Raw genomic sequence first — 14,291 nt, forward strand, 5'->3', positions numbered from 1 at the left:
CTATTATATATATAGATGCTACTGATATTCTATCATTGCCTATCTTAACTGCATTACAACATTAACTCTTCTATATACATATCCTAATTCTCCTCTCCTGGGGCAGATGCATCAAACTACCCTCACAGGGGTGCTACAATATACACCATACAGGCCATACACAACAGCAGGAACTGAGTCAACACTGCCAGTGGTTACACAGAGAGAGAACTGGATTTAACCCTTGCCACAAAGATTACAAAAAACAAGAAAAACACACTCTGAGCTTATCTCCCAAATTAAGAACCGTTGATTAAGGTAAGATGGAGGAGGTGCTGAAGGAGGTGCATATGAATATATATTGTAGCATCCTGGTGAAGTTAGTTTTATGCACGGAATGTGCATGCGCAGAAGATCCGACTGATGCACCTGAGCCAGTTACCGTGGCTGATTACCAGTGAACAGAGGACCATGGGAGGACAATGAGGGACTCAGATGTGCTTATGGGTCCGGAGGAAGCCCCGGGTAAATAAAAAATCTTGGTATTACACCATCTCTGGTTTCTTTTAAAGCAAATCTGTAGCAATAAAAATGCTGATACTTACCTAAGAAGAGGGGAATGCTTGAGATCCATCAGAGCCTTCTCTGACCCCTCTTGGTTTTATTGTCCCCCCGGCAAAGTTACGTTACCTCCGTAAGCCCTTGGAAGGCTTTGGGAGCTCAGAAGTCCACAAATGTTCCCGAAGATGGGTGACTCCATACTGTACAGTATGGCACCCAGGGGCATGGGTGCTCCTGAAGGCTTCTAAAGGTTCCATAAGGCTTATTTGATAAGTGGAACTGGGAATGGGGAAGGGGAACAGAACTGAAGTAAGGAGACTGAGCAAGGACAGGGATGGCACAGTAGGATCCAGAGCCTTCCCTCTCCATAGGTAAGTATCAGATTTGTTTTGTCCTTTCTTCAGTTTTACTTTAAATATACAGATGCAGTGCATGCTTCATGTTGCATTATGCATGTTCTAGGGTCAAAGATACACAGTACAAAGGTACAAGATGCACATCGCCAGCCACCTGCACTTGCTATACTAAATGTGGCAAGACCCAGCAAAGCAACTTTGAAAGTGCCTCTAGGGCTCTGCATTGGTCTTTTAACAGACCAATGGGAATCCTCCCTGAGGTATGTTAAGGGACCAATGGGGAGCCCAGGCAGTACTTTCAAAGATGCTCCTCCAGGGCTTGCTATAGCATAGCAATCCCTGACACTGTGACTGCCGTCAGCACCCACACTCCCCCTGTCCCCCTAAAGCACATAGCAACCACCCTCAACAGCACCCAAATGACACCCCATGGCCTAGGGCACCAGGAAGAAAGGGGCGAGCAGCAGGCTGGCACACTCCAGTAGTTAAAGTGGCAAATATGTGAACCACAGCAGCAAGTGCGAACACTCTCCTAGATCCGGCCCTGCTTCCTCCACTGACTGCACATGATCACGGCAGGTGGCTACAGACAACTGGGTCTGGGACGAAGGGGCAGCCAATGGGGACAGCTTACAGTCTGTGACCGGAGCAATCCATGCCAGCTGCTCTTTGAGTCTGACCCCCCCCCCCCCCCCCCTCCCCTCCACCCAGCTCCAATCTGTCAGAGCTGTGGAGAGGGAGGAAAGTTTTGTTGCATCCCGTCATATGGGACTCAGCGCTGCCATGGCTGTCAGATAGATCAGAGAATCTCCAGGGTGTAGGCGCAGAGAGAGTTGCCTCCCTAAAGAAGAATAAATAAAAACAGTGTGCCCATTGCCTGATGAGAGACTGACCGGGGGCTTAGAACTGAAGCAGATGAGAGAAGAGAGACAAGGACATATAATGCAAATTGTGTGTCTTGAATACATTGATTTCCGGGACCAGTGAAAGTGCGTGTATGTGGGGAGGGTTGGTTGGGGGACGGATGGTCATAGAGGCCTTGGGCAGAAAAAAACACAAATCCGGCCCTGGTTGGACATATACTGTGTCTTTATTCACACATTTGTGTACCACTACTGTATGTTGTTGTACAGTCTTCCATGCAAATTTGTATGTATGATCTGTAATTTTTTTTTGCCATGTTATACGGCTGTGTTTTTGTATGATTTGATTCTTCCCTCTAGGCTAATATCTATTTATTATCTGTGATAACTTTTTACATCTGTGAAAACAACCTTTCAGGGCTTTATCTTGTTTCTTGTCCTACACCCTTCTTTCGCAAACTGGGATTGGTCTTTTTGTTTCTTGCACACTCCTTTACCTTCATCACTCAGGTGTTTTCTTGCCCCTCTCTTGGAGTTATTCTTATGTTCCTCTTTGAAATTTATACAAATGATGTATATTTTGTGCTTGAATAGGGGCTGGTGGAAGCCCAAAATGTACTGGTGCTGTTGCACTATTTGTTAAAATTGTTGGGACATATTTGTGTACATGCCAAGCCACTGCTTGAGGATTATCAGCTGCTTGCTTTTCGTCAAGAAACTATTTAACTTTTTAGCAAAACTAAAGGATGGTATTTTTGTGTTTACTAAGGGCCCTCTTCCTTTTATACACCACTAGCTTATGGCCTGGCATTGCCTAGGTGTGTATTGGGCTGGTTTTGGCTGTGCCCACTTTTATTAAACCCTATCACACAATTACCCAGTTACTTAACCCATTCAGGTTCCGTCGTTTTCACTTGAGAAATGTTCACCTACCATTCATTAGCCTATAACTTTATCACTACTTATCACAATGAACTGATCTATATCTTGTTTTTTCCGCCACCAATTAGGCTTTCTTTGGGGGGTACATTTTGCTAAGAGCCACTTTACTGTAAATGCATTTTAACAGGAAGAATAAGAAAAAAACTGAAAAAATCATTATTTCTCAGTTTTCAGCCATTATAGTTTTAAAATAATACATGCCTCCATAATTAAAACTCACGTTTTGTATTTGCCCATATGTCCCGGTTATTACACCGTTAAAATTATGTCCCTATAACAATGTATGGCGACAATATTTTATTTGGAAATAAAGGTGCATTTTTTTCCGTTTTGCATCCATCACTATTAACAAGTTTAAAATAAAAAAAAAAATATAGAAATATTTCATCTTTACATTGATATTTAAAAAGTTTAAACCCTTAGGTAAATATTTACATGTTTTTTTTTTATTGTAATGTTTTTTTTTTATATTAAACATTTTATTTGGGTATTTTTGGGAGGGTGGGATGTAAAGTATAGTTTTATAATAATGTAATTGTGTGTTATCAGGGGCGGCTCTAGCCATTTTGTCACTCCAGGCAAAAAAACCTGTAATGCAGCAATGTTTCACCAGAAAATAATCGTAATGCAGCAATGTTTTACCACAAAAAAAACGTAATGCAGCAATTTTTACCAGAAAATAATCGTAATGTTTGCAGCGTTTCACCAGAAAATAATCATAACGCAGCAATGTTTCACCATAAAATAATCGTTATGCAGCAATGTTTCGCCATAAAAAAAATCGTAATGTTTTAATGTTTCACCAGAAAATAATCGACATGCAGCAATGTTTCAGTATAAAATAATCGTAATGTGGGCAGCGTTTCACAAGAAAATAATTGTAATGTAGCAATGTTTCACTAGAAAATAATCGTAACGCAGCAATGTTTCACCAGAAAATAATCGTAATGCAGCAATGTTTTACTAGAAAATAATCGTAATGCTGCAATGTTTCACTAGAAAACAATCATAATATGGGCAGCGTTCGCAAAAAAAATAATGCAGCTGTAAAAAAAAAAAAGCCTGCAGAAGACACCTCTCCCAGCACACAGCTCATCGACTCATCTCCCTGCAGCCAGCTGCTGTGAAAGTCCTGCGCTAACAGAGGCAGAGCTGGGCTACAGGAAGATGCGCCCGAAGCCCTGTACTGGAGACACAAATAGTCTCCAGTGCAGGGCTTTGGACACCATCTTCCTGTAGCCCTGCTCTGCCTGCCGGAAGACTCTGCAGGCTGAGGTGAGCTGCGGGATTCGGCCGGCGATTTGGCACAGCGTCTATTAGACACTGCAAGCCAGTTCACCATGGGGGTCACACAATCTGGCTGCACCTCAGGTGACACAAACTGACAGCACCTCAGTCAACCGCTTGGTCGGTGTAGCCGGTGGACCAGGCACCCCTGAGAGAGAGACACAGTAGCAGATAACAGAGACAGACCAGAAAAGTGGTAGAGTGTAGAGATGTTGCGAACGGTTCCCGAACCGTTCGCCGGCGAACATCTCAAAATCTGTGGGCCTTCTACTACTTCCGGGTCGCAATGACCAGGAGTAGTACGCCTGCGCTTCCGGCGGATCACGTCCTAGATCGCGCTCCTGTTGCCGGGCACTTTCTGCGCATGTGGGTGACGTCATGATTGACGTCACGCTCATGTGCAGAGAGTGCCTGGCAACAGGAGTGCGATCTAGACTAGGACGTGATCCGCCGGGCAGCGCAGGCGTACTACTCCGGGTCATTGCGACCCGGAAGTAGTAGAAGGCCCAGAGAGATTCGCCCGGTGAATGGTTCGGGCCATCTCTAGTAGAGTGTCACCAAAGAGAGGAGGTACATGAAAAGGAGAGTGGTGAAGAAAATAGGTGGAAAGGAGGAAGAAATGGAGAAGAGTCAGAGTGAATGTGGGAGAGACAGATGTGTCTCACCACAGGTGGGCTTGTTTGACAGAGAGCACACAGGAAACATGATGAAGCACTGGGAGGGGGGGGAGGGGGATGGATTCCAGCAGGGCAATCACAGGGCACTCAGACACAGGAACTTTTCAGCCCTGTTACAAATGCAAGGCACCTTATGTTAATAAGGCAGATTACCTTCTGAAGTGCCTGTGTCTTTGCTCCTGTCACTAGATGGGCAAGGGGGAGGGGGGCTGCCTCACACACAGTGTCGCTGACAGTCCTGCCCTTCTACTCACATGTCAGCCGTCCAGCTTCTGTGCTCCTCCCTGCACTCCATCCGTCCTGCTGATTGGTAGCTAGTAGCTGGCTCTCTCACTCTTTTGCCCTCCGAGCACAGCCTGCAGCTGAGCCATCTGCCTGCTCACATCTCTCTCTGCTCTGATGCCCCTTCAGGGAGGATGAAGGGGATCATAGACTGGCCACCTTCAGGGGGTCATCAGCATCCAGATCGGCATAACTTCATGCTTGACTGGCGGTGGGCGGGGTTAGGGGGCGTGGCTACTCGCAGTAAACACTGCGTCTGTGGCTGCTTAACAAGTGCTGAGGCTTGGAGCAGAGCTTTCCATTCTGCCAATTGGCCGGCTGGCGCCAGGGGGCGGAGGGGAGACGGAAGTGTCGCTACACGCACGTGTAGCACAGAAAGAAGCTGGCTGCTGCTGCCAACACGGATACGGGACAAAAAAAATGACATGGTAGGGACAGGCGGCCGCAGATGCGCCTTTTGATTGGCACAGCGCTGCAGGCAGCTGCTTGTACTGCCTGTGGCAAAAAGCGCCCCTGTGTGTTATGTTTAACTTTTTTTTAATTTTAGTTGTAGTTTTACTTTTTGGCCACAAGATGGCGGCCATGAGTTTGTTACATGACATTACTCTAAGCGTAACTCACGCTTAGAGTGACTCATCGGGGAGGGAACGGCCAGAAAAGGCGCAGCTTCTGAGAGAAGCTGTCGCTTTTTCAGCGGGGGAGAGGAATCAGTGATCGGGCACCATAGCCCGATACATTGATTCCTTGGCTACCGAATCCGCGGCCGGGAGTGTGCGTGCACGCGCGCGATCGGCCACGGGAGTGCGCGGTAGCGCGCATGGTTCCTGGACGTAGTTTCTACGTCCAGGAACCAAAATAGGTTAATAACCTAGTTTGTGAGCTTTGCGGTCTTTGGCATCAATAATTTGCATTGAAATGAAACAAATCTTATTGGCTGTTTGTGGTTTCACCCCATTTTCTGAATCTGAACCCCAGTCACCCAATGACCAACTGTACCAGGCTTAAGGCTTGTGCCATTAACAGTGCAATAATGGCAGCAATGAAATATTCCCCTTGAAAATCAACAGGTGAAATTTCATTAGCTTTTGTAGGCTCCACAGACTTTTCTGAATATTAATCCCAGTCACCCAGTGACCAACTGTGCAAAGATTGAGAACCCTACCACTAGCAGTGTAAGAATTTTCCCAGAGAAATTTGTATTTGTCTCTGCCAACTGATGACCCAGCATTCCCCGGTTATGTATTTGGCTGGTGTTGGCTGTACACACTTTCTCTAACACTAACACACAATTATTCAATTGCTCATTGACCAAGTTTGTGAGCGTTGCGGTCTTTGGCATCAATAATTTGCATTGAAATGAAACTGATCTTACTGGCTGTTTGTGGCTCCACCTATTTTTTGAAATTGAACCCTAGGCATTAAATTACCAACTGTATAAGGTTTGAGGCTTGTGCCATTAACAGTGCAAGAATGGCAGCAATGAAATATTCCCCTTGAATTAAATAGTCCCCTTGAAAATCAATAGGTGAATTTTGATCAGGTTTTGTAGGCTCCACCCACTTTTCTTAAGATTAATCTCAGTCACCCAGTGACCAACTGTGCAAAGTGTGAGAACCCTACCATTAACAGTGTAGGAATGGCTGAAGTTTACATTTTGCAGTGAAATTTGTATTTGTTTCTGCCTGCTGATGACCCGGCATAGCTTGGGTATTTATTTGGCTGGTGTTGGCTGTGCCCATGTTTTTCTAACCCTAACACACAATTCATTGGGTGACTGGGGTTCAAATTCAGACAAAGGGGTGGCGCCACAAACAGCCAATCAGATTTGTTTAATCTCAATGCAAATTATTGATGCCAAAGACTGCAAAGCTCACAAACTTGGTTATTGAGTAATTGTGTGTTAGGGTTAGAAATAGTAGGCAGAGCCAACACCAGCCAAATAGATACCTGAACAATGTTTGGAAATAAGTGGGTGGAGAAAAATACAAATTTCATTGCACAAATGTAAACTGCAGCCATTCTTACACTGACAAGTGCAAATTTCACAGAGAAAATGTAACTGCAGCAATTCTTACACTTTTAATGGTAGGGTTCTCAAACTTTGCACAGTTGGTTGCTGGGTGACTGGGATTAATATTCAGAAAAGTGGGTGGAGTCTATAAAAGCCAATCAATATCCACCTATTGATTTTTAAGGGGAATATTTCATTGCTGCCATTCTTGCACTGATAATCACCTGTACCTGGTACAGGTGGCCATTGGGTGATTGGGGCTCAAATTCAGAAAAGGGGTGGAGCCACATCCAATCAGATTAATTTTATTTCATTGCAAATTATTGATGCCAAAGACCGGAAAGCTCACATACTTGGTCATTAAGTAATTGTGTGTTAGGGTTAGGAAAAGTGGGCAGAGCCAACACTAGCCAAATACATACCCGGGCAACGCTGGGCGTCCAGCTAGTTTATAATATTAGTAAGATTGGACAAGGAGGGATGTGTTGTTTATCCCTTGGGATGTACTTATTTATTCTCCAGTAGCTGCTGACCTGGTGTTGCCTGAGTATGTATTTGGCTGGTGTTGGCTCCACCCACTTTTTCTAACCCTAACACAAAATTACTCAATGATTAAGTTTGTGAGCTTTGCGGTCTTTGGCATCAATGATTTGCATTAAAATGAAACAAATCTGATTGGCTGTGGCTCCACCCCTTTTCTGAATTTGAATCCCAGTCACCCAATGACCAACTGTACCAGGTTTGAGGCTTGTGCCATTACCAGTACAAGAATGGCAGCAATTAAATATTCCTCTTGAAAATGAAAAGGTGAATTTTGATTGGCTTTCGAAGGCTCCACCCACTTTTCTCAATACTAATCCCAGTCACCCAGAGACCAACCATTACCAGTGTAAGAATGGCTGCAGTTTACATTTTCTCAGTGAAATTTGTATTTGTCTCCGCCAACTTTTTGGTTATGGGAATAAAAAGTATCCTATACTTTATTCCAGGTAATGTACTATGTGTGTGCCAAATTTCATTCAAATCTGAGCAGCAGTTTTTGCGTAATCGAGTAACAAACATCCAAACATTCAAACATTCAAACTTTCCATTTATAATACTAGCTGGATGCCCCGGCGTTGCCTGGGTATGTATTTGGCCAGCGTTGACTCCGCCCACGTTTCCTAACCCTAACACACAATTACTCAATTACTTAATGACAAAGTTTGTGAGCTTTGCAGTCTTTGGCATCAATAATTTGCATTGAAATAAAGTAAATCTGATTGGCTGTGGATCCACCCCTTTTCTGAATTTTAGCCTAATCACCCAATTGCCAACTGTACCAGGTACAGATGATTAACAGTGCAAGAGGCGTGTGCCATTACCAGTGCAAGAATGGCAGCAATTAAATATTCCCCTTGAAAATCAATAGGTGGTTGACCACGTTTGTGAGCTTTGCGGTCTTTTGCATCAATAATTTGCATTGAAATGAAACAAATCTGATGGCTGTTTGTGGCTCCACCACTTTTTCTGAATTTGAACCCCGGCAGTCACCCAATGACCAACTGTACCAGGTTTGAGGCTTATGCCATTAACAGTTCAAAAATTTCAGCAATTACATAATCCCCTTGAAAATCAATAGGTGAATTTTGATTGGCTTTTGTAGGCCCCACCCACTTTTATGATTATTAATCCCAGTCACCCAGTGACCAATTATGCAAAAATGGCTGCAGTTTACATTTTCCCAGTGAAATTTGTATTTGTCTCCACCCACTGATGACCCGGCATTGCCCGGTTATGTATTTGGCTGGTGTTGGCTGTGCTCACTTTTCCTAAACCTAACACACAATTAATCAATTACTCAATGACCAAGATTGTGAACTTTGCGGTCTTTGGCATCAATAACTTGCATTAAAATGAAACAAATCAGATTGGTTGTTTGTGCCTCCACCCCCTTTTGTCAATTAAAATTTTGATTAGCTTTTTTAAGCTCCACCCACTTTTCTGAATATTAATCCCAGTCACCCAGTAACCAACTGTGCAAAGTTTGAGAACCCTACCATTAACAGTGTAAGAATGGCTGCTATTTACATTTTCCCAGTAAAATTTGTATTTGTCTCCACCCACTTATGACACGGCATTGCCTGCTTATGTATTTGGCTGGTGTTGGCTGTGCCCACTTTCCTAGCCCTAACGCACAATTAATCAATTACACAATTACCAAGTCTGTGAGCTTTGCGGTGTTTGGCATCAATAATTTGCATTGGAATCAAATAAATTTAATTGTCTGTTTGTGGCTCCACCCCCTTCTCAAATTGAACCCTAGTCACCCAATCATCAACTGTACCAGTTTTGTTGCTTGTGCCATTAACAGTGCAAGAATGGCAGCAATGTAAATACTCTTCTTGAAAAACAATAGGTGAATTTTAATTGGCTTATATAGGCTCCATCCACTTTTCAGAATATTAATCCCAGTCACCCAGAGACCAACTGTGCAAAGTTTGAGAACCCGGCCATTAACAGTGTAAGAATGGCTGCAGTTTACATTTTCCCAGGGAAATTTGTATTTGTCTCCGCCCACTTTTTGGTTATGGGAATAAAAAGTATCCTATATGTTATTCCAGGTAATGTACTATGTGTGTGCCAAATTTCTTTCAAATCCGTTCAGCCATGTTTGCGTGATCGAGTAACAAACATCCAAACTTTCCCATTTATAGTATTAGTAGCATGATTGATATTTTTTCTTTTTTTCTTAATGCGGATCCGAGATAAAAAACTAAATATTACAAGTGACTTGTCTATATATCTTATCTAAAGTTTAGATAGTTTACACAGCAAATCTATCTTCAAACAGCTTCAACAGTAATGTTTTCCTGTGATACAATGGGAGCAGACATGTTTTCTGCTTGTCACTATTACACAATTACACACACAGGCAAGCTTATCTGTATCTAGGCATGCTAATCTGCATATTCTGTGAAAACTCCACTCTTATCTCCTCCATTACACAGGCAACTGATCTGTATCTGCACTGCAGCTCTCAGATTGTGAAAACTCTGCCTCTGAAATCTATAGCTAGTAACACCTTTTTCACCTGCCCAGACTGAAATCCCACAATCCCTTGCAAGCACCAAGGCACTCTGGAGAAGCTGTGGGTGTGGTTTGTTTAGTTTATAGGAAATTAGGGTATTAAAACAAAACAAAACAAGTATTTGGCTTGAGGAATGCCCTATAAACTATATGTAAGGAACACAATTATGCAAGGAGTAAAAGTTCATCTCGGATCCACTTTAAATACAAGGCCAAGTGCAGAATATTAACCAGTAAACTCAAACTGGATGTATATACAGTATATGTTCCAATTTGAGTCACTCTAGCACAATTAGGAGGTACTGATATGTTGTTCACAGCGGGACTTGTACATCGGCGATTGGTGAAGGGAAGCATGTGTTCCCTGAGTCAATCAATGTGCCTGGGAATGAATGCACTTGACTTGAATCATGAGCCATGTTCATTCATAACAGTGAAAGTAAAATGTAGTGTAACAAATAACAGGAGATGAGCCAATGACTAGTAAGAGGAGAAATTCATTAATGGGTTGGAGTATAAACTATTATCTCAGTAGCGCAAGATAACCTGTATTAGAGAATTCTCCCTCAGGGCACGGAGCACAGCCATAGCAGCAGAGGTGGATTCCTTCCTTTGGGATTTTTCCATATCCAGAAGGACATCTCTCATTGCAGCGAGAAAATGGCACCTGAATCAGGGAGAAGACATAATTTGTGCTCATTACAGACATGGTCGGTACAGAAGCACAATGAAACAGGTTTATTAAACCAGGAGCAAATAAAATTAGAGCAAAACTGGTGCAAAAGTGGAAAGTTTTCTTGCACTGGCTTTGATAACTCTATCCTACAGCCACTAGCTAAACACCTTCTTTGCTCCAGCTTGACCCAGTGTGAGTTCTTTTTCAAAACTAGAGATGTAGCGAACGGTTCGCCGGCGAACGGTTTCAGGTGAATTTTGGTGGTTCGCGTTCGCCTGCACCAGGCAAACTTTTGCGGAAGTTCGATTCACACCATAATGCACTATGAGGGTCAACTTTGACCCTCTGCATCACAGTCAGCAGGCACATTGTAGCCAATCAGGCTACACTAAGCCCTGGAGCCCCACCCCCCCTTATATAAGGCAGGCTTGCCGGGCCATTACACTCACTCGTGTGCCTGCTAGAGACAGACTTGGGACAGATGCTGCAGACTTGCTCTCCTAGGGAAAGATTAGTTAGGCTCTTGGCTTGCTCCTGGCTGATTGTTATTGCTAAAATAGCACCCCTCAACAGCTCTTTTGAGAGCTAATGTTTTCCAGATGTGTTTTTTTGTGTGTGTGTTGCTCACTGACATTATACAGCCCTATCTGTTGCAGCTGGACCTTGGTAATTGTTATTACTGTGCCAGCCAGGCCCTGCCTAACTATCTATACTGGGACACCTACCTATGCCTACCTAACTACGGGGACACCTACCTACCTACCTACCTATACTAGGGGACCTACCTATGCCTACCTACCTATACAGGGTCTCCTACCTTTGCCTTGCTAACTACTGGGTCTCCTACCAATGTCTAGCTAACTACTGAGGCACCTACCTATGCCTACCTACCTATATTGGGTCTCCTACCTATGCCTAGCTAACTACCGGGACACCTACCTATGCCTACCTACCTATACTGGGACTTCTATCTATGCCTAGCTAACTACTGGGGCACCTACCTATGCCTACCTACCAATACTGGGTCTCCTACCTATGCCTACCTACATATACTGGGACTCCTACCTATGCCTAGCTAACTACTAGGACACCTACCTATGCCTACCTAACTATACTGGTTCTCCTACCTATGCTTACCTACCTATACTGGGACTCCTACCTATGCCTAGCTAACTACTGGGACACCTACCTATGCCTACCTACCTATACTGGGACTCCTACCTATGCCTAGCTAACTACTGGGACACCTACCTATGCCTACCTACCTATACTGGGACTCCTACCTATGTCTAGCTAACTACTGAGGCACCTACCTATGCCTATCTACCTATACTGGGACTTCTACCTATGCCTACCTACCTATACTGGGACTACTACCTATGTCTAGCTAACTACTGGGACGCCTACCTATGCCTACCTACCAATACTGGGTCTCCTACCTATGCCTAGCTAACTACTGGGACACCTACCTATGCCTACCTACCTATACTGGGACTTCTACCTATGCCTAGCTAACTACTGGGGCACCTACCTATGCCTACCTACCAATACTGGGTCTCCTACCTATGCCTACCTACATATACTGGGACTCCTACCTATGCCTAGCTAACTACTAGGACACCTACCTATGCCTACCTAACTATACTGGTTCTCCTACCTATGCTTACCTACGTATACTGGGACTCCTACCTATGCCTAGCTAACTACTGGGACACCTACCTATGCCTACCTACCTATACTGGGACTCCTACCTATGCCTAGCTAACTACTGGGACACCTACCTATGCCTACCTACCTATACTGGGACTCCTACCTATGCCTAGCTAACTACTGAGGCACCTACCTATGCCTACCTACCTATACTGGGACTCCTACCTATGCCTACCTACCTATACTGGGACTCCTACCTATGCCTACCTACCTATACTGGGACTCCTACCTATGCCTAGCTAACTACTGAGGCACCTACCTATGCCTACCTACCTATACTGGGACTCCTACCTATGCCTACCTACCTATACTGGGGCACCTACCTATGCCTAGCTACATGCAAGAAGATAATAAGGTCGTTGCTTCATTGTGGACAGACCAAATTTGATCAGCTGGACAGTCACTGTTGTTCTATCATTGAGCTACCACAGCCTGGCGACCATATGGGCTTTAAACTCGCCAGGGCCTGCACTCTGGCCATGTTGCGCATCAGTCCAGCACGGCCGTCACTATGCAAACAGCTGTTTGCGGTGCGTTACACAGTGAGTTTGGTGTGTCAGTGTGAAGCAGAACTCTAATTACACTCCCTGATTGATGTATACACATGCAAGATGTTTTAAAGCACTTTAGGCCTGCAATTTAGCATTCAATGTGATTTCTGCCCTTAAAACGCTGCTTTGCGTCACATCCAGATTTTTCCCCGGGACTTTGGGCATGTATCCCACTCCGCCATGCCCCCCTCCAGGTGTTAGACCCCTTGAAACATCTTTTCCATCACTTTTGTGGCCAGCATAATTGTTTCTATTTTTCAAAGTTCGGATTCCCATTGAAGTCTATTGCGGTTCGCAAACTTTTCTGCAAACCGAACCTTCCGCGAAGGTTCACGAACTGAAAATCGGAGGTTCGCGACATCTCTACTCAAAACCAAACACCAATCAAAAATATTTTATTATATTTCAATGTATCAGCTGATTGAAAAAGCGGTGAGTAAAAGTGAGGCCATAGGTATGGGTGATTTTAACTATCCAGACATTGATTGGGTTATTGGAGTTACTCATTCTGGTAAAAGTGGCAGATTTCTTGCAAGACTACAGGACAGTTATTAGATAAAACCAACTGAGGGAACCAACTGGGGGAATGTGCTACTGGATTTGATCATTTCAAATAGACCAGATAATGTATCAAATTTGCACATTCAAAAACATTTGGGTAATAGCAGTCACAACATGAAAACTTTTGATCTGGAGATTGGTAGGTCACAGAGAAGGGAAAAAAACGAAAACTATACATTTTAGAAAAGCAAATTTCAATCAACTCAGGCAGGCACTAAGTTTGGTGGACCGGGAAAATATACTACAAGGGGAGGACACTGAAGGGAAAGAGCGAACTTGATTCTCAATGAATATTGTAGTACATATATCCCATATAGAAATATATAGGAATTTTAAAAAAAGGCTGCTATGGATAAATAGAAAGGTTAGAGATAAAATTAACTGGAAAAGGAATGCCTATAAGGTCCTAAAAAGGGTAGGGGAAGGTGGGAATGTGACAAAAAAGGTGGTTTTGGTGCACGGAGCTTACTGCCGTGCACCAAAACCAGGCACCCCATAGCAGCAATGTTATGCTTCCCGTGGCATATCCTTAAATTGCATCACCCGCCGAGTTGCAACAACTCGGAAGGGGAATAGTATTTAATGCCACTGGGAAGTTTTGTGGCAGCAGAGAGAGCCGACATTAGGTTTTCCAGTGCCTAACTCACCGGTGACGCATACATACATATGCAGCACTGAGGCTGCATTAAAGATACCTTAATCCAAAAGAAAATTTCAAAACAGGGGGAGCAGGCATGTGTAGTGGGCTCTCCTCATGCCCATCGCT

At 43.9% G+C, this 14,291-nt stretch overlaps 1 protein-coding gene across 1 annotated transcript in view; it reads right to left on the reverse strand.

Annotated features, from left to right (window-relative positions):
* The window catches only part of LOC137536750 (vomeronasal type-2 receptor 26-like), a 91,844-nt gene that overhangs the window by 15,623 nt on the left and 61,930 nt on the right, over window positions 1-14,291 (reverse strand). The window contains exon 4 of the mRNA XM_068259229.1: window positions 10,574-10,694. Coding sequence (XP_068115330.1) covers window positions 10,574-10,694 — 121 coding nt within the window. The remainder of the gene's footprint in view (window positions 1-10,573; window positions 10,695-14,291) is intronic.

This window comes from Hyperolius riggenbachi, chromosome 1, assembly GCF_040937935.1.
Source record: "Hyperolius riggenbachi isolate aHypRig1 chromosome 1, aHypRig1.pri, whole genome shotgun sequence".
In the NCBI taxonomy this organism is placed as follows: Eukaryota; Metazoa; Chordata; class Amphibia; order Anura; family Hyperoliidae; genus Hyperolius; species Hyperolius riggenbachi.